The sequence below is a fragment of the Podarcis bocagei genome (assembly GCF_964188305.1).
Source record: "Podarcis bocagei genome assembly, chromosome: 16".
Lineage (NCBI taxonomy): Eukaryota > Metazoa > Chordata > Lepidosauria > Squamata > Lacertidae > Podarcis > Podarcis bocagei.
Genome location: NC_138142.1, coordinates 40,245,541 through 40,263,918, shown reverse-complemented (window position 1 = coordinate 40,263,918; position 18,378 = coordinate 40,245,541). Strand labels below are relative to the sequence as shown.

Genomic DNA, 18,378 nt, shown 5'->3' with positions numbered 1-18,378 from the left:
GCCGCGCAGCCAGTAGGGCTGCCCTGCGAGCGGAACGCCTCCGACGAGGAACGAGTTCGGCGGAGGCGGAACGTCGCCTTTGACTGATAGCCTCTTTCGCCCAATGGCGGGCGGGGAGACCGGGAGCCTTCCTTGACCGACGTCCCGTTCGCCCAATGGAGCGCCAGGCAGCCGGGAGGTCATCCTCAGAGCGGCAAGCGGCCTCGCCAATGAGGGGACCCGGGGCCGGGCCGGAGCGGAGAAGCAGGAAGCGGCCGAGGAGGCGGAGGCCGCCCCGCAGTCGGGAGAGGGGCCTGGCGGGGAGCCTGAGGAGCCGCTGGGCGAGCTGCCCCTCTCCGAGACGGACACGACGCCGGGCCGCTCCAGGGAGCCGGAGCCGAGCAGGTAGGCCCGAAAGGCCTTCCCCTTTAAGGGGGTGGGGCCTCGGCAGGCCCCGCCCACCAGGCCTCGATTAAAGGGGTGGGGCGCGGAGGGAGGTTTGGGGGGCAGCTCAAAATGGGGGGGCTCCTGCATTGATGGGATCGTGGAGGAGTAATGGGGAGGAGGGGAAGGAGGAGTATCTCAGCATAAATGGATGGGGGGGTCCTCAAAATCTGGGACTGGGGGGCAAGGGGTCCCCCCCCACGAAGGTTGCTTCTCTGCGGGTTGCAAGTGGGGGGAGATACAGGACAGGCTGGTGGTTTTCATCCTTCAGTGGATAGTCCCTTAAATAAACAGGGGAGGTTCTGGTATTTTGGGGGGGCATTACAGTCCTGCTTTGAGGGGGTAGGAAATTGGGTGTGTGGAGGGGGGTTCCTCCTTCTCCTTCGGCAAAATATAGAGGAAAAGAGCAAACCCCCCCCCAATATGGGATTGATTTTTTTGGGGGGGGCTGAAGACTTAAAATGTGGGAAGGTGTGACCCCCCCCAACAAAGCCCTTTGGGAAGGACAGAAGGCAGAATAACATGGTGGTTCGCCTCCTTCAGTGCATCTCGGCGTAAATAGATCCTGGGGTGGGGGGGATAGGAGACCTCAAAATGGAGTGGGGCTTGTCCACTTCAGTCCTGTTTTGGAAGAGGAGGAAGTGGAGAGGAGGGTGGTGTTTTCTGTTTGCTACTCACGAAAACAAACTTGGGGTGGAAAGGTGCTCACGATGGGTGGAAGGGGACCATTTCAGTTTTGCTTTGAGAGGTCAAGCGGATTTTGGGGAGGGGAGGAGGAAGATGGGTGCTGTTCCCCCACCCCACCCCAATTCCAAAAATCCATGTATTTCAACAGAAACCTGGAACTGCAAGGAGTGGGGAGGGGCTCAGACTGGAGGAGATGGGGTCATCTGAGTTCTGCTTTGAGAGGAAAGGAAGATGAGGTGCTCCCTCGTGAAAAACCTGGCGGGTGGGAGAGATCTCTAAATGGGGTGGTGGGGCTGTGAATGAAAATGATATTGAGAGCAGCGTGGGGAGATTGGTGCTCCCCTTCACACTGGCGAGGTGAAATCTAAAAAATCAGGGGGAGAAGGGAGTCCATCTCAATCCTCCTTTAAGAAGGCAGGGACAATATGAGGTTTTGGGGAGGGATGCTGCTTCTCCCCCCCCCTTCAAAAATGCATATAGAGCAGGCATGTCCAAAGTTCGTTTGGGGGGCCTAATCTGCCCCACCAATCGGTTTAATCTGGCCCCTGTGACAGTTTATTTCCTGGGGTAAAATCTCAACAACATCAACACTAAAAAAAGCTCAACAACTTTGGTCGGCCCTCACAGCCCTTCACTTCATCAAATCTGGCCCTCTTTGAAAAAAGTTTGGACACCACTGATAGAGAGCATCTCAACATAAAAATGAAATGGGGTTTGCGGGGGGCAAAATAGGGAGAAGGATGCAGCCCAGTCCTGATCTGAAGGTGTAGTAAAGGAATATGGAGGGGGGACCTGGAATTTCTCTCCCCCTGTATATATTAAAGAAATTGAGGGGGGGTGCATAGGTTAGTGGTAGACCACACGCTTTGCATGCAGAAGGTCTCAGGATAAATAAACAGTTTAGGGGAGCAGAGTAGACTTGAGAGAGCAATGCCAGATTTTAACTCCTTTAAATAAGTTAAACTGTTTTATTCCTTTTCTTCAACCCTGTCCCCCACAGCAAAAGTAGAAAAAAACAACCCTGGGAGAGCAACTTCCAGATCCCTTTTCTTCTCTGCTGCCCCCCCAAAAAAATCCGAGGAAAATTTTAATATTGCCACACACAAATATATATAAAGCATATAGTTTATTGAGAGGAGTGAACAACTTCATTCTCTCAAGATTGGGGGTTGGGTGAAAGAAAAAAATTTCCTCCCAAGATACACAACAGTTGTGATGGGGTGTTTTTTTTGAGGGGGTGAGACTTCCTTCTCCCAGGATTTCGTGGAGGTGGAAGAGAAGAAATCTTAAGAGGTTTGCCATCACCCCTTATTGAATTCTGTATCTCACCACCAGCCAATTGATACCTAAAACCTGAAAAATAAATCAATTCCTCGCGTAAATAAATATCGGGTTGTTGTTGTTAGCCTGTTTGCGGACAGTTTGTGTTTACAGGCTGTTGAGTAGGCACAACCCTCCCCCTCCCTCCAAACTGAAAATAAATCCGGGAGGAAATACAGGAAAATCTTCCCTAAATTGTGGTTTTGCGCTATGTCAGGGTCTGGGGGACCCGTGGCGCTCCAGGTGTTGTCAGTTTCCTCCAAATCCCAACAGCTAGTAGTCTGGCTATTTCAGCAACATCTGGTGGACTGGATATCTTCTCAAACTTCCCACTAGGTCTCTGAAATTGATGCCAATTTGGCCATCAATGTTTTTGAGTTGCGTTGGACACCATTAATTCTGTGTCCCAAATTCCCAGCGGGTTCGCGTATGCTTTAAATGGGTGCCGGTAATTTCTGCGAACCGGCATTCCTGATCGGAGCATGGGTGCTGACATTCAGGAATTGAAATGCAAACCCAACAGCAATGAAAATGGCAGGGTGGAGTGGGCTGGGAACCAAGAACCCAAAAGACAGCATGTCAGGAAGAAAGCAAGGCTCCTCCTTGAGATGCTAACTTTCTGCTTTCAGGGAATTTTTGCTATGTGACTTTCCATCAGCATCTTGAAATTGTACAGTCAAGGGCAGGCGTTGTCATGTGGTTCTCCTTGTTTCGAATCCTGGCCTTGTTTGTTTCGTTGGCCCTGAGAGCAGATGCTATCCAGATAACGTGGATTTTTAAGGCTTCACAGGTTCCCTTGTCTGTCTGCCCACTATGCTAATGTTGAGACCCTTGAAACGCAACACCAAGCCTGCCAATTTTTTATTTTATTTTCTGTATTCTCTCTTTAAAAATGCACTTTTCCGGGCCTTCCTTTCCTTCCCCACTTGGGTGTCTCCGTGGTAGTTAGCAGATGGTCGAGGCTTAAGTCTCTTAAAGACAACTGGAATTTAATCGTGTGCCAGACTTCAGCTGAAGGCCACAGCAGACGGGTTTTTAATCTGAAATATTAAAACGCTTCAGGTTGGGGGTGAAGGGGCAAAGGAGGGAATGGAAAAGGTGGGGTCTAGATTGAACCACCAGGATACAGATTTTGAGCCCTGGGCAGCAGAGTGCAAGACTGGGTTGTGTTGATTTGGGAGCTGTCTGATCTCAGCTGCTTCTTCCATCTCCCTTAGAGGTGTGGGGTTTGGTGGTTGGAAATAGGGGGTGGGGGGTCTGCTTGCCCCAACAGCATCATATTAGGACCTCCTGATCCCTTTGATCAATCTCTGAGGGGAGTCACTGTTCGTGGTCCCTATAACTTGGGTGCCTCCTAGGAGCTGTGCATTCAGTGCGGTGATTTTGTGCAACTCCCTTTAGACAGGCCCTCCTGTACCCGGTGAACCTCCGGCACTAACATAAGACTTTTAAAAATTGTGGCAGGCTTTTTAACCGAACTCTGGTTCTTATAGTTTTAACTTGTTTTGGCTTCATTGCCTCCTGGAGACGACTGTATTCAAGTGAGATATAAATTGTCGAAATGAATAATAAACAGTCGTCTAAATCGGGGTCCGTCTACCTTGTCGGACTACAACTCCCATCATGTCTTTGCCGCATAGTCAGGGATGATGGGAATGGTAGTCCCAACAACATCTGGGGACCACGGTTGAAGATCACTGATGTGAATAATCTCCAAGTGTGCCCTTCTGCACACCTTGGCTGCCTTCTGTACCGGGGGGGGGGGCGACTGCTTTTGCGCCCCTCCACTGGATGTTGTTGGGACTCCCAAATCCCATTAGCCCCATCAACCAGTATCTCCAGGGTGAAGGATGTCCTGCCTGGAAATGCCACTGGGATTGAACTCATATTCTACATGCAAGGTGGTTGCTCTCCCACAAGGCTTCTCCTGAAGATGAAGTAAGATTCTAGTCCTCAGGGTTGTGAATGAATGGCTGGCTTTCAATTGTACTGTAGGAAGTTGCCTTACTGCAGAAGCAGACCTTTAGTCCTTCTAGCTCATGCTGCCTACACTGGCTGGCAGTGCCTCTCTAGGGTTTCTGGTATGGATCTTGCCCAACAATGCCAGGGCTTGAACGTGGGACATTTTACCTGAGCTGAAGCCTTCATCTCAGGAGCTCGGCCTCAAATGCCCAGGAGCAGAAATGGGCACCCCAGGTTGTCTCCTGAGTTGCAGTGATCTTTAAAACAGCCTCCTCCCCTCCGAATACTCCTCTCCACTCCCAAAATGCCAAGGGAGAGACTAAGAAGACAGGATGAACTCCTAACAGGTTTTGTAGCTCTTTCCAGCCGATCCCCGTGCGCTGCAAAGCTCTTGCAGAATGGCTTTCCCCGCCTCTGACTCTGCCCCTTTTTGCAGCCAGGGCTGAGGTTGGCACAGCGGCCTCCTTGCCAGGCCTCCGTCCAAGGCCTTGTTTGTTGTTTTTTGTCCATTCCCCAAGCCTCGCCTGGCGTGTTGCGTCTTGCTTCGCGAGCTGAGGAGATGAAAAAGCTGGGCTTGTCCGTCCATCGCTGCCTCCCAGGCCGGGCGATCGGTGTTGCTTGTGTGTTTAAATCCTTTTTAAAAAAAAGAGAGAGAAATCTATTTCCATCGTTGGCATGTTTACCCTTCCCTGTGGAGTAAGCTTGGTGGTAGTGTACCTGCTTGGGTTGCAGAAGGATTCCAGCTCAATCCCCCAAGGCGTCTCCAGGCTGGGCTGGAAGTGACTCCCTGTTTGAAATCCTGGGGACCCACTGCCAGTCCGTGTAGACTATACTGGGCTAGGTCTGACTCAGTAAAAGACACCTTCATGTGTCCCTGTTTAAACCAGTCTTTTGTTCAGAACCACGAGGGCTGGAAGCTTGCAGTAGCACAGGAATGGAGCATTAGCCTTTGCTTGCCGAAGTTTCAGTCCCTGAAGGCATTTCCAAGGAGGGCTGGGGAGAGACTTCCTGCCTGAAACCCTCAAGAGCTGCTGCCGGTCAGTGTAGACACCACTGAGCTAGGTGGGCCAACGGTCTGACGTGGTCTAAGGCCTGTGTGGTTTTATTGCACACATGTAACCTGAGTTAAACCACAGAGCCTAGGACTTGCTGATCAGAAGGTCGGCGGTTCGAATCCCCACAACGGGGTGCGCTCCCGTTGCTCGGTCCCTGCTCCTGCCAACCTAGCAGTTTGAAAGCACGTCAAAGTGCAAGTAGATAAATAGGTACCGCTCCGGCGGGAAGGTAAACGGCGTTTCCGTTCGCCACTCTGGTTCGCCAGAAGCGGCTTAGTCCTGTTGGCCACATGACCCGGAAGCTGTACGCCGGCTCCCTCGGCCAATAAAATGAGATGAGCGCCGCAACCCCAGAGTCGGTCATGACTGGACCTAATGGTCAGGGGTCCCTTTACCTTTACCTAACCTGAGTGCCAACAACTGCAGCAACAGCAACGACAAAAGGGCATTAGGTCCCTGCCCATAAGGAGCTTACAGTCAGAATGAGCATGGTGGGGATTTTTATCGGCCTCATATAGGGGGTGAAGGAGGGAGGAAATTGGAGTCTCTGGGGAGCCACGGGGTCTGCCTTTCTCCTGGGCCTTGGGCCAGCTGCTACATACCCTCTATGCTCAGCACCAGAGCCCCACTGCGCACATGCGCCCCACGGGAGTTGGGGCCCATGCTGTGCAGCTGTTCCTAGCAGGTGGGGTGGGAAGCAACAGGCAGTGGAGGGCAGGCCACACAAAGCCTTCTCTTTCCCCAACAAGCTCAAAAGGCCGAAAGGAAGCCTTATTAGAAGCTGCCTTCTGGATATATATTGCATTCTCTGCATTAGAGTAAGCCACCCCCCCTTTCATTCAGGAGAAGAATGGAAGCTAATTTGCGATGACAATGCTTCCTTTTGGGTGGGTAGTTGTCCTGCATTTAACCCAACAATGCCTTGCATTTAAACCTAAAATCTTTAAGAGGAGGTCCTGCTATCAGAGGCGATGGCTTGGAAGAATACCCCTTTCCTTTCACAGCCCCTGATTTTTTAGATGCTGATTTTCCTTGATAGGTCTTTAGATATCCTGCTGGAATCTCAAATGCCTGTTCCTAGTGGGTTCTTTTCTGCATTAACCCCCACTCCCCCCAGGTAGCTTCTGAAAAGGGAGGTGGCTAGGTTTGTTTCTCTGAGTGATTTCTCTTTCTCTCTCTCTCTCTCTCTCTCTCTCTCTCTCTCTCTCTCTCACACACACACACACACACACACACCAACCACATGTGTGCACACACTCTTAACATTACTTTGATTTCCTTGGTTTATTGTTGTTGGAACAGTAACCTGTGTCAGTTGCTTGCTATTACAGTGGTACCTCGGGTTAAGTACTTAATTCGTTCCGGAGGTCCATTCTTAACCTGAAACTGTTCTTAACCTGAAGCACCACTTTAGCTAATGGGGCTACTGCTGCTGCCGCACAGCCAGAACACGATTTCTGTTCTCATCCTGAAGCAAAGTTCTTAACCCGAGGTACTATTTTTGGGTTAGCGGAGTCTGTAACCTGAAGCGTCTGTAACCTGAAGTGTCTGTAACCTGAAGCGTATGTAACCCGAGGTACCACTGTAATCTGAACTTGTTCTGATTTTGCAGTGTGCTCAGAACATCCAAAAAGTGCATGTATTTGTGTGAGCATGAAAAGGTCACTGTGAATGAATGCAGCCTTTCTCAACCTGTGAGCCCCCAGATGTTGAACTACAACTCCCATCACCCCTAGCTGGCAAGACCAGGGCTCAGGGATGATGGGAGTTGTAGTCCAACAACATCTGGGGACCCGCAGGTTGAGAACCGTTGGATTACAGGATTGCTCAGCCTTCCAAGGCAACTGGAAGAATTAGCTAGCCCTGGCGCCCTCTAGATGTCTTGGAGTAAAACTCCCACCAGCCTCCTGCTGTCTGGGGCTGATGGGAGTTTTCGCCCCTAACATGGAGGCCCAGTGTGTGGCGTAGTGGTTGGAGACTAGGGAACAGGGAGAGAACCAGGTTCGAATCCCCACTCAGCCACAAACGCACTGTGAGTAGCTGTGGACCAGTCATTAACTCTCAGCCCAACCTACCTCACAGGGTAGTTGTGGCAATCACTTGTGAGCGAGTCAGATTGTCTTCCATGAACACAGTTTTAGCAGTGTGTCCATAAGTGACTGTGGAAGCTAATTCTGGATCCACACATGCTTCCACAGTGAGGACATAGGTTTCCGGGCGGGAGTTGATCACAGTGTGGATTTGCCAAATGTGCCTTTTTTCTCAGCTCGTTTCACCCTTATGTCCTGCGTTTGTGTTTCTTCAAAGTCCATGACACCCAGGATCGATCACAGCTGTGTGATCTTGTACTAATTGCAGGATAAACATATTTTTTTAAAAAATAGATTAAGTTCTGCAGTGGGAATCAGCCCCCCTCCTGCTGTTTAATGATGAGTTAGCCTAGCTTTTTAATTTGCTGAATGATAACAGTGAGGTTTGAAGAGACATTAGTCTACTTCCCGTGCCTGGACTAGAGGTGCCTTCTGGAGATATTGAAGGAACTATAAAGGGGTTTTGAAACTGGGATAAAAGCCACCAGCCCTTGTTAAAAGAGAAGATGTCTGCTTTCATTCCCTTTTGCAGTAATGCACCAGATAGTTTGGAGCAGGTGCTCTGAGCTCAGGCTTCCAAGGTAGGTTAAAAATACCGTATTTTTCGCCCCATAAGACGCACCGGCCCATAAGACGCACCTAGATTTTAGGGGGGGAAATAAAGGAGCTTACAGTCAGAATGAGCATGGTGGGGATTTTTATCGGCCTCATATAGGGGGTGAAGGAGGGAGGAAATTGGAGTCTCTGGGGAGCCACGGGGTCTGCCTTTCTCCTGGGCCTTGGGCCAGCTGCTACATACCCTCTATGCTCAGCACCAGAGCCCCACTGCGCACATGCGCCCCACGGGAGTTGGGGCCCATGCTGTGCAGCTGTTCCTAGCAGGTGGGGTGGGAAGCAACAGGCAGTGGAGGGCAGGCCACACAAAGCCTTCTCTTTCCCCAACAAGCTCAAAAGGCCGAAAGGAAGCCTTATTAGAAGCTGCCTTCTGGATATATATTGCATTCTCTGCATTAGAGTAAGCCACCCCCCCTTTCATTCAGGAGAAGAATGGAAGCTAATTTGCGATGACAATGCTTCCTTTTGGGTGGGTAGTTGTCCTGCATTTAACCCAACAATGCCTTGCATTTAAACCTAAAATCTTTAAGAGGAGGTCCTGCTATCAGAGGCGATGGCTTGGAAGAATACCCCTTTCCTTTCACAGCCCCTGATTTTTTAGATGCTGATTTTCCTTGATAGGTCTTTAGATATCCTGCTGGAATCTCAAATGCCTGTTCCTAGTGGGTTCTTTTCTGCATTAACCCCCACTCCCCCCAGGTAGCTTCTGAAAAGGGAGGTGGCTAGGTTTGTTTCTCTGAGTGATTTCTCTTTCTCTCTCTCTCTCTCTCTCTCTCTCTCTCTCTCTCACACACACACACACACACACACACACCAACCACATGTGTGCACACACTCTTAACATTACTTTGATTTCCTTGGTTTATTGTTGTTGGAACAGTAACCTGTGTCAGTTGCTTGCTATTACAGTGGTACCTCGGGTTAAGTACTTAATTCGTTCCGGAGGTCCATTCTTAACCTGAAACTGTTCTTAACCTGAAGCACCACTTTAGCTAATGGGGCTACTGCTGCTGCCGCACAGCCAGAACACGATTTCTGTTCTCATCCTGAAGCAAAGTTCTTAACCCGAGGTACTATTTTTGGGTTAGCGGAGTCTGTAACCTGAAGCGTCTGTAACCTGAAGTGTCTGTAACCTGAAGCGTATGTAACCCGAGGTACCACTGTAATCTGAACTTGTTCTGATTTTGCAGTGTGCTCAGAACATCCAAAAAGTGCATGTATTTGTGTGAGCATGAAAAGGTCACTGTGAATGAATGCAGCCTTTCTCAACCTGTGAGCCCCCAGATGTTGAACTACAACTCCCATCACCCCTAGCTGGCAAGACCAGGGCTCAGGGATGATGGGAGTTGTAGTCCAACAACATCTGGGGACCCGCAGGTTGAGAACCGTTGGATTACAGGATTGCTCAGCCTTCCAAGGCAACTGGAAGAATTAGCTAGCCCTGGCGCCCTCTAGATGTCTTGGAGTAAAACTCCCACCAGCCTCCTGCTGTCTGGGGCTGATGGGAGTTTTCGCCCCTAACATGGAGGCCCAGTGTGTGGCGTAGTGGTTGGAGACTAGGGAACAGGGAGAGAACCAGGTTCGAATCCCCACTCAGCCACAAACGCACTGTGAGTAGCTGTGGACCAGTCATTAACTCTCAGCCCAACCTACCTCACAGGGTAGTTGTGGCAATCACTTGTGAGCGAGTCAGATTGTCTTCCATGAACACAGTTTTAGCAGTGTGTCCATAAGTGACTGTGGAAGCTAATTCTGGATCCACACATGCTTCCACAGTGAGGACATAGGTTTCCGGGCGGGAGTTGATCACAGTGTGGATTTGCCAAATGTGCCTTTTTTCTCAGCTCGTTTCACCCTTATGTCCTGCGTTTGTGTTTCTTCAAAGTCCATGACACCCAGGATCGATCACAGCTGTGTGATCTTGTACTAATTGCAGGATAAACATATTTTTTTTAAAAATAGATTAAGTTCTGCAGTGGGAATCAGCCCCCCTCCTGCTGTTTAATGATGAGTTAGCCTAGCTTTTTAATTTGCTGAATGATAACAGTGAGGTTTGAAGAGACATTAGTCTACTTCCCGTGCCTGGACTAGAGGTGCCTTCTGGAGATATTGAAGGAACTATAAAGGGGTTTTGAAACTGGGATAAAAGCCACCAGCCCTTGTTAAAAGAGAAGATGTCTGCTTTCATTCCCTTTTGCAGTAATGCACCAGATAGTTTGGAGCAGGTGCTCTGAGCTCAGGCTTCCAAGGTAGGTTAAAAATACCGTATTTTTCGCCCCATAAGACGCACCGGCCCATAAGACGCACCTAGATTTTAGGGGGGGAAATAAAGGAAAATTTTTTTATTTCCCCCCCAGGTGCGCTGCGCTACACCAGGAGCTTGGGGCGTGCTGAGGTCAGCGCGCCCCAAGCTTCTGCATGCCGGCAAGCAGTCCGCTGCCGCCCCAAGCCTCCCGCACCCGGCAGGAGGTCCCGCCGGGTGCGGGAGGCTTGGGGCGGCAGCGGACTGCTTGCGCGCACCTAGAAGCTTGGGGCGTGCTGAGCTCAGCTGGCCCCAAGCTTCTAGGTGCGCGCAAGCAGTCCGCTGCCGCCCCAAGCCTCGCGCACCCGGTGGGACCTCCTGCAGGGCGCGCGAGGCTTGCAGGCATTCGCCCCATAAGACGCACCCCGATTTCCCCTTCATTTTTGGAGGGGAAAAAGTGCGTCTTATGGGGCAAAAAATACGGTAATGAGAATAAAAGGTTTCTTTGGCTATGTTAGAAGCAAGAGGAACAAGCAAGCGGTAGGTCCTCTGCATGGAAAAGACAGAAAAATGCTACTGGGTTGCAGAGAGAAGGCAGAACTGCCCGATGCCTTCTTTGCCTCTGTCTTCACCTGAAAAGAAAGCAATGCCCAATCTGGTTAAAATAAAATAAACAATGCAAAGAAGAAGAAGCAGCCCAAACTCATTTCTTTGTTTTTTTTTATAGAGTTACAAGCTTGGTGGATCAGGGGGATGCTGTAGACGTAGTATATCTTGATTTCAGTAAGGCTTTTTATAAAGTCTGCCATAATATAGCTAGAAAAATGTGGGCTGGATGAGGTAACTGTTAGGTGGATTTCTGGCTGGCTGAACGAACCCAAAGAGTGCTCACAAATGGTTCCCCATCATCCTGGAAAAAAATGATGAGTGGGGAGCCACAGTGTTCTGTCCTGGGCCTGTTGGTGTTCAATGATGTCTTTATAAATGACTTGGGCAAAGGAATTGAGTGGATGTTCATCTAGTTTGCAGGTGACTCCAAACTGGGACGGGTAGCTTATGTTGCAGAAGACAGAATCTGGATTCAAAATTACTTTCATAGATTGGAGAAGTAGGCTAAAACTAGCAAAATGAATTTCAATACAGTGGACGATCGGGCTGCGAACGTGATCCGTGCGGGAGGCACATTCGCAACCCGCAGCACCGCGTCTGCGCAAGCACGGGTTGCGATTTGGCACTTCTGCACATGCACAACTGCCAAAACCCAGAAGTAACCCATTCCGATACTTCCGGGTTTCAGCGCGTCTGTAACCCGAAGAAACGCAACCTGAAGTGTCTGTAACCCAAGGTATGACTAGTGACAAATGTTAGGTCCTGCACTTAGACAGGAATAACAGCTGCACAAATATAAGATGGGGGACAACTAGCTTGCCAGTAGTACAAATACAAAAGTTACCTTTGTGTGTGCACAGACTCGCATACCACCAAGTGTCCTAGTTTTGTACAACTGTGTTCAAAACTATTAATATTACACCAGCCTTGAAAGGCAGGGCAGCCCTGATTCTTCTTTCCCACCCCCCATTCCTCACAAGGGGGCTCACTGAATTATTTGTTTTTTTTGGGGGGGGCGAGGTGATGTAATATATATATATATATATATATATATATATATATATATATATACACACACACACATTTTTATTGGTTTTTTAACATATCAGTTCCAACAGTCAAATAACATAACTTTCATCTTATACAATGTTTTAGACGTCCGTCAACACCTCCGATGATTTTCCGTTCTTTATCACTTATTCTGCATATCTTAATTTCTCTATTACTCTTAATTATCGTTAACTAATAGTTCTTCTCATAGTCTTTCTTGCAATATTTAGAATAGCCCACCTTCCAAACCTACTAGCATAATCTGTTCATCACAATTACTTTTCAAATAATTCATATATTTACTCCAGTCTTCTAAAAATCTCTGGTCCTGCAGGTTTCGAATCCGATGTAATCTATGACTATGCAAATGCTAGACTGGAATGCGCGTATTTCACCTTTCCCAAAGGAAGTTTTCACCAGGCTGCCTCATTTTTCTCCGCTGTGTTTGGGCAACCTTTCCTAAACCTGCCTTTATTTTGGTTCAGAGGGTCTGCAGCTGACTGCCACTGGGTCAGCTCCCCCAAACACACCTCTCCTGACTGTTGCTGCTGTGTGCCCCTCCACACAGCCCCAGAGGCAAAACCGGGTGTGGCAGTGGGCCTTGGCCTAAAACACTTCGTTTTCTTGGAGGCCCAGTCCTGGTGGGCAAAACCACCAAATGCTGCTGAATGCCTCTTGCTGCAAATCACAGCAGAGGAGATTTGCACTCTGGTCCTTGCAGGCTCCCTTCTGCAGCAGATGCCGGCCTAGATGGCCGCCCTCTGGCCCGATCCAACAAGGCTATTTGTGTAGAACCTCCAGGTCCAAGGGCAGTCTATCTTAGGTTCCTTGGGGCATTTGGCCGCTGTGAAAACAGGGTGCTGTGCTAGAAAGGGCCCCCTTTGGCCGGATCCTGCAGCCAGGCTCTTCTGTTAACGCTAGTTGCTGACCAGGGTCTTGAGGGCGGCGGCTGTGATTGCTGCCCCCCACTTCCTCAGTGAATTGTGCAGACCTGCAAGGCTTTTTCCTCCCTCCCTCTGCAAAGGTAGCTAAATCTATGCCAAATTTCTCGGCTTCCGGCCTGGCCGCATGGCGTGACCCTACCTGCTAAGTTGCAGAGCGTGGCTGGCAGAGGAGGAGGAGAATGTGCCGCGGCAAAGGTAGGCCTGGCGCCTGCTCCCTCGCTCAGCTCCCATGGGAATTTGGTGCTTGTTTTGCTCGATCTCGCCCCCCCCCCACCGGCATCCCTCCCATCGCAGCTGTCCCTGTCGAGCCCTGACCTCATGAGCTCACGCTGGGAAGCCGAACCCAGCGGCCTGCCCCCTTGCGCTGAGAAGCAGCCGCAGGCTCCCCTGCCCGTCGGTCGCCAGAAACCGGAGGCCCACGTCCACCCCCTTTCCCCCCCCCCTCTCCGTTCCTGCTTGATTCCTTTTCTCCCTCGGCTCCTCCGCCCCACTGCTCCAGGAAAACCTCCGCAAGGTTAGTGCCGCCTTTTTAACAGGTTCCTCCTGCTCTGCCACTTGACCAGAGAGGAACCACCAAACACGCCCTTTCTCTCTTCCCCCTCCCCACCGCCAATTCCCAGGTGCTCCTTGGGAGCTTCGCAGGGTGGGGAACGCCAAGCAGATCTTCCCATTACTCTGCCCCACCAGCCTCCTGTGGGGCGGAGGAGTATCTGCCCCACATACTCCTCCTTGCTTCCCCCCCCTATTGCAGCGAGAATTTTTCCGTGTTTAACGTTGCCTGGCCCGGTGTTGTGTCCGTGTGCTTCTGAAACTTGAGTGTGCATTGGAAACTAGACCTAAATAGAGACCTCCTTCCAGCCGGCATCCTGTTTGAAACAGCGACTGCAGTGCATTCAAAGCACACAGAAAGCACATTCCCCGCCCCCACTCTGCCCTCACCCCACCCCAGTTCTGGGAGCAGAAGTTAATCCCTTGCAGATCTACAGTTCCCGGCACCCTTTGCAAACTACAGTTCCCAGGCTTCTTTGGGCGAAGCCATGTGCTTCAAGTGACCTGCAAATGTGTGGTGGATGCACAGTCAGGGACCACTCCCCTACACTTAAAAAGCCCATAGGTGTGGCTTCAGGCAGGCAGGCCGGCCGTCCTCTGCTTCTTTCTAGAATCTGGTTTTTTGAGGTACAGTCATACCTTGGGTTACAGACACTTTGGGTTGCGTGATTTCGGGTTGCGCACCATGCTGAACCCGGAAGTACTGGAACGGGTTACTTCCAGGTTTTGGCGTATGCGCAGAAGCCCCAACCCGCGCATGTGCAGACGGGGCGCTGTAGGTTGCGAACTTGTTTCCCGCACTGATCACAACCCGAGCGTCCGCTGTACACTGTTACTAAACATGGGGGCTCCATTTTGCTATACTGCCTGTTGATAGGCCTGCTCACGCCCCCAAATTCAGAGTTAATTCTTCTTTTTTTAAAAGGTGCCATTTTGAAAAGGAGCACTGTCCGGCGCTTAAGGTGTGTTCAGTGCTTTTGGGAAGGTAAGACTGATAACCCACAAGCTAGATGCTTAGAGGTGGATATTTAGGGCGCAATGATAAGGTCCAGGCCTCTCCCCAGGACTATAACATCGGAGAACTAGGGTGGCAGAGAACAAATGTTCGCCCAAGTTTAAATTTCTCTTTTTAGACCCACACCTTGTACTGACATGCTCACTTTTCACAATGGGTTTGCGAAGAACCATTGGCTCTTTACCTGGCGTCCTCAACGTGGCATAGTCTAGGGACCTGTACCATGTTACTTTATTTAATTTATTAATTCAGATTCTATACAGCCCTTCATCCTAGGATCACAGGGCGGTTTACAGTAGAAAAACACAAAAATACATAACACAGTAACAAACAAAACAATACACCCCCTCCCTAGTTAAAAAGGCCATAGATTTTTTAAAAATTAAATTTCTATACCATACTTTTCTGACGTTGCAGGATGCATGGCTTTTAGCTGTACTGAGTTGTGTGTTGTTGGTGGGGACACAATTTTATGTTTTCTTTTGCGAGTGCTGGCTGGCAGTTCCAGGTTGGGGTATGTCAGAAATGGATCTTGGAGGGGGAGATTTGTGATGTGCTGCTCTTTATAACTCATCTCCCTCTCACTTCTCTCAAGGACCCCACCAAATCATATCTGTGACGCTGGATATTCAAACGTTACCTTTAGCCCTGCATCATAGAATTGTTGGGTTGGGAGGGAATCCCGGGGGTCATCTATTCCAACCCCCTGCGACACAAAGGGCGTCGTTATCATCAAGCAGTATTCGTGTTTGTGTGAATCTTGAACCTTGTTGCATTTTATTTTATTTTTTTAATGACAGCATCAGGGCCAGCTAGGGTTGCCTCCTTTTATTTCCCTCTTCCTGGCAGAGTTCCTGAGCCTTTCAAACAGCTATGACAGGGGTCTGCAACCTTTAAGACAAAAAGAGCCACTTGGACCCGGTTCCGAAGAAAAACAACAACTGGGAGCCGCAAAACCATTGCGACATTTAAAGCATGCGCGCCGCTGCCCTCCGATCTGACAGCGGGCGGGAAGGTGACGTTGGGACGGTGCGTGACTAACGCACGCACCGCCCCATGCAACGTCACAGCCAGTACAGCGCCCGCCACAGTGGGGAGTGTCGGGGCACACAATGCGCCTCCTCCCCTCGCTAGTATCCGCCCTGGAGCCACAGCAAAGGTGTAAAAGAGCCGCAGGCGGCTCCAGAGCCGCGGGTTGCAGACCCCTGAGCTATGAAAAGGAAATTCACCATGAGCGGCTTTTCCCAATGCAAAAGAGTTGCAAAGAGGGGTGAGCTTCACCTGTTGGATTGTCTCCCTGGGGATGTTCACATTTAGTGAGTGTGCCTGCGTACCATGGAGTCAACCGGCACACTCGTACAGTTGTTCGCATGTAACGCATTGTGAGTCAAAATTTTTAAAAAATTAAAAATTGTCCAGTAGCACCTTAGAGACCAACTAAGTTTATTCTGGGGACAGTCATATCTCTTGTTACTTCATGATACGTTTTTTCAGGTTGTGTCCTGTGGCGACCCAGAAGTACCGGAAAGGGTTACTTCCGGGTTTTGCCACATGAGCAGATGTGCAAAATGATGTCACATGCATGCGCAGAAGTGACAAATTGTGACCCGCGCGTGCGCAGACACGGATTGCATTCCTTTCAGGTTGCGAACAGGGCTCCGGAACGGATCCCATTCGCAACCAGAGGTACCACTGTATAAGCGTTCGTGCGCATGTGTAGCTGTGCACGCAGTAAGCGCATGCAAAGACTTGTGCCTGTGTTCTGTGTCATGTGTGAACAAACCTGTGTCACGGTGCGGGAAGGGAGACTACCCTCATGCTCAATAAAACAGGTTGCCTAGAAGTGCCCCCAAATCACCCCTGGCCTGTTCCTCGGGCAGCAAAACATTTTGTTTAAAAGAAGGGCTTGCTTTAAAACCGTTTAGAGAGGCTGAAATAGCGGAGAGTGGCCAGGGAGCGGGAGGGCGGCCATCTTTTTTCCCTTCAGCCTTCTTCCCCTCGACACTTTTAACAGCAGCCTGACTTGCTGCAACGTAACCCACTGAAGAAGCCTTTCCTCCTCCATTTCTGCCCAGAGGAAGCTTCCCCTGCAAGCCAACACGAGGGGAGAGGCTTCCTACTCCGGGGCCTGGTCTGGGCCTTGTCCTAGGCCTCCCGTTCCCTTTCATCGTGAGCCACGCTCTCCTGGCCTGGGACAACAGGAGACGCGGCCGTCCGCCTCTTGTCAAAGCGTTTCCCTCCCCTTCCTTCTCCCCCTCAGAAGCTGATCCCTTCGTGTCACGTAGTTATTGGCAAAGCAGCCGTTTCAGTTGGCCTCCATGACAGACGGGTCTGGGGGCCCCGGGAGGCCATTTCCCCAGTTCATGCCCAGGGAAAGCTTTGCCTGACAGAAAAATGGAGCCTATATCTCCTCTCCCTTCAGAAGTAAAACATACGTGCAAGAAAATATCTTGTCGGTCAGGAAAAGAAAAGGAAAAGCTGTCTCCCCACCACCACCTTTTCTCTCTCTTCAAAATAGCTGTTTCTTGAAATAACCCCTCAAATTGGAGAAACCCAGAAACTAACTAAAATAAAAAATTTAAAAAGGGCTTCAGCAAAAATGCCACCTCTCTGGCCTCCTGGCTTGAGAAAGATTTCCTCAGTGTCTTAGTCGCTGAAGCACGGAACAAAAGAGGTTTTTTTTAAATAAAAAAATATATTTATTGGCTTGTTTATTCGCCAAAGCAATATCTCGGTCCCCACCAAAGCGTGAAGCAAAATAGGCTTTTGTGATGCATTCCTTTGTCGGCTTGCTTTTTGTTGCCGAGGTTGCTATCAGGTTGAGCAATCCCGTCTCCGTCTTGAATTCCTGGCTTTTTTCTCTGTTTCTGTCTATGGTTTCTGTCAGCAACCGTATCTTGCTTCAATAACACATCTTCAGGCGTGGGGGTGCCAAGGACTTGGGAGACGGGGGTTCAAATCCCCATTTGGCCATGGCCAAGTTGCCATCTCTACCTAGACTCATAGAGTTGGGAGAGACCACAAGGGCCATCGAGTCCAACCCCCTGCCAAGCAGGAAACACCATCAGAGCACTCCTGACATATGGTTGTCAAGCCTCTGCTTAAAGACCTCCAAAGTAGGAGACTCCACCACACTCCTTGGCAGCAAATTCCACTGTCAAACAGCTCTTACTGTCAGGAAGTTCTTCCTAATGTTTAGGTGGAATCTTCTTTCTTGTAGTTTGGATCCATTGCTCCGTGTCCGCTTCTCTGGAGCAGCAGAAAACAACCTTTCTCCCTCCTCTATGTGACATCCTTTTATATATTTGAACATGGCTATCATATCACCCCTTAACCTCCTCTTCTCCAGGCTAAACATGCCCAGCTCCCTTAGCCGTTCCTCATAAGGCATCGTTTCCAGGCCTTTGACCATTTTGGTTGCCCTCCTCTGGACACGTTCCAGTTTGTCAGTGTCCTTCTTGAATTGTGGTGCCCAGAACTGGACACAGTACTCCAGGTGAGGTCTGACCAGAGCAGAATACAGTGGCACTATTACTTCCCTTGATCTAGATGCTATACTCCTATTGATGCAGCCCAGAATTGCATTGGCTTTTTTAGCTGCCGCGTCACACTGTTGGCTCATGTCAAGTTTGTGGTCAACCAAGACTCCTAGATCCTTTTCACATGTACTGCTCTCAACCTCCCAGGGTTGTTGTACGATTTAAAAAAGAAGTGGGCAGCTGTGTGCACCACCTTTGGAGGAAAAGTGGGATAGAAATGTACAGTGGTACCTCGGGTTACATACGCTTCAGGTTACATATGCTTCAGGTTACACACT

The 18,378-nt window shown here is 49.9% G+C and overlaps 1 protein-coding gene and 1 long non-coding RNA gene across 3 annotated transcripts in view; one reads left to right on the top strand and one right to left on the bottom strand.

The window, feature by feature from the left end:
- Nucleotides 1–37: 37 nt before the first annotated feature.
- ZNF687 (zinc finger protein 687) overlaps nt 38–18,378 on the top strand; it is a 36,337-nt gene continuing 17,996 nt past the window's right edge. The window contains exon 1 of one of the 2 annotated variants that reach the window (XM_081173473.1): nt 38–384. In XM_081173473.1, the coding sequence (XP_081029599.1) occupies nt 156–384 (229 nt within the window). In that variant the 5' untranslated portion in view covers nt 38–155. Of the gene's footprint in view, nt 385–13,170; nt 13,512–18,378 lie in introns of those variants that run through there. The other variant, XM_081173474.1, reaches the window with a different exon arrangement.
- Nucleotides 2,141–13,226, bottom strand: LOC308575383. Its single transcript, XR_014002834.1, has 3 exons — nt 13,137–13,226; nt 4,561–5,025; nt 2,141–3,470 (listed from the first exon to the last, which is right to left on the bottom strand). It is a non-coding gene; the product is annotated as an uncharacterized lncRNA (long non-coding RNA).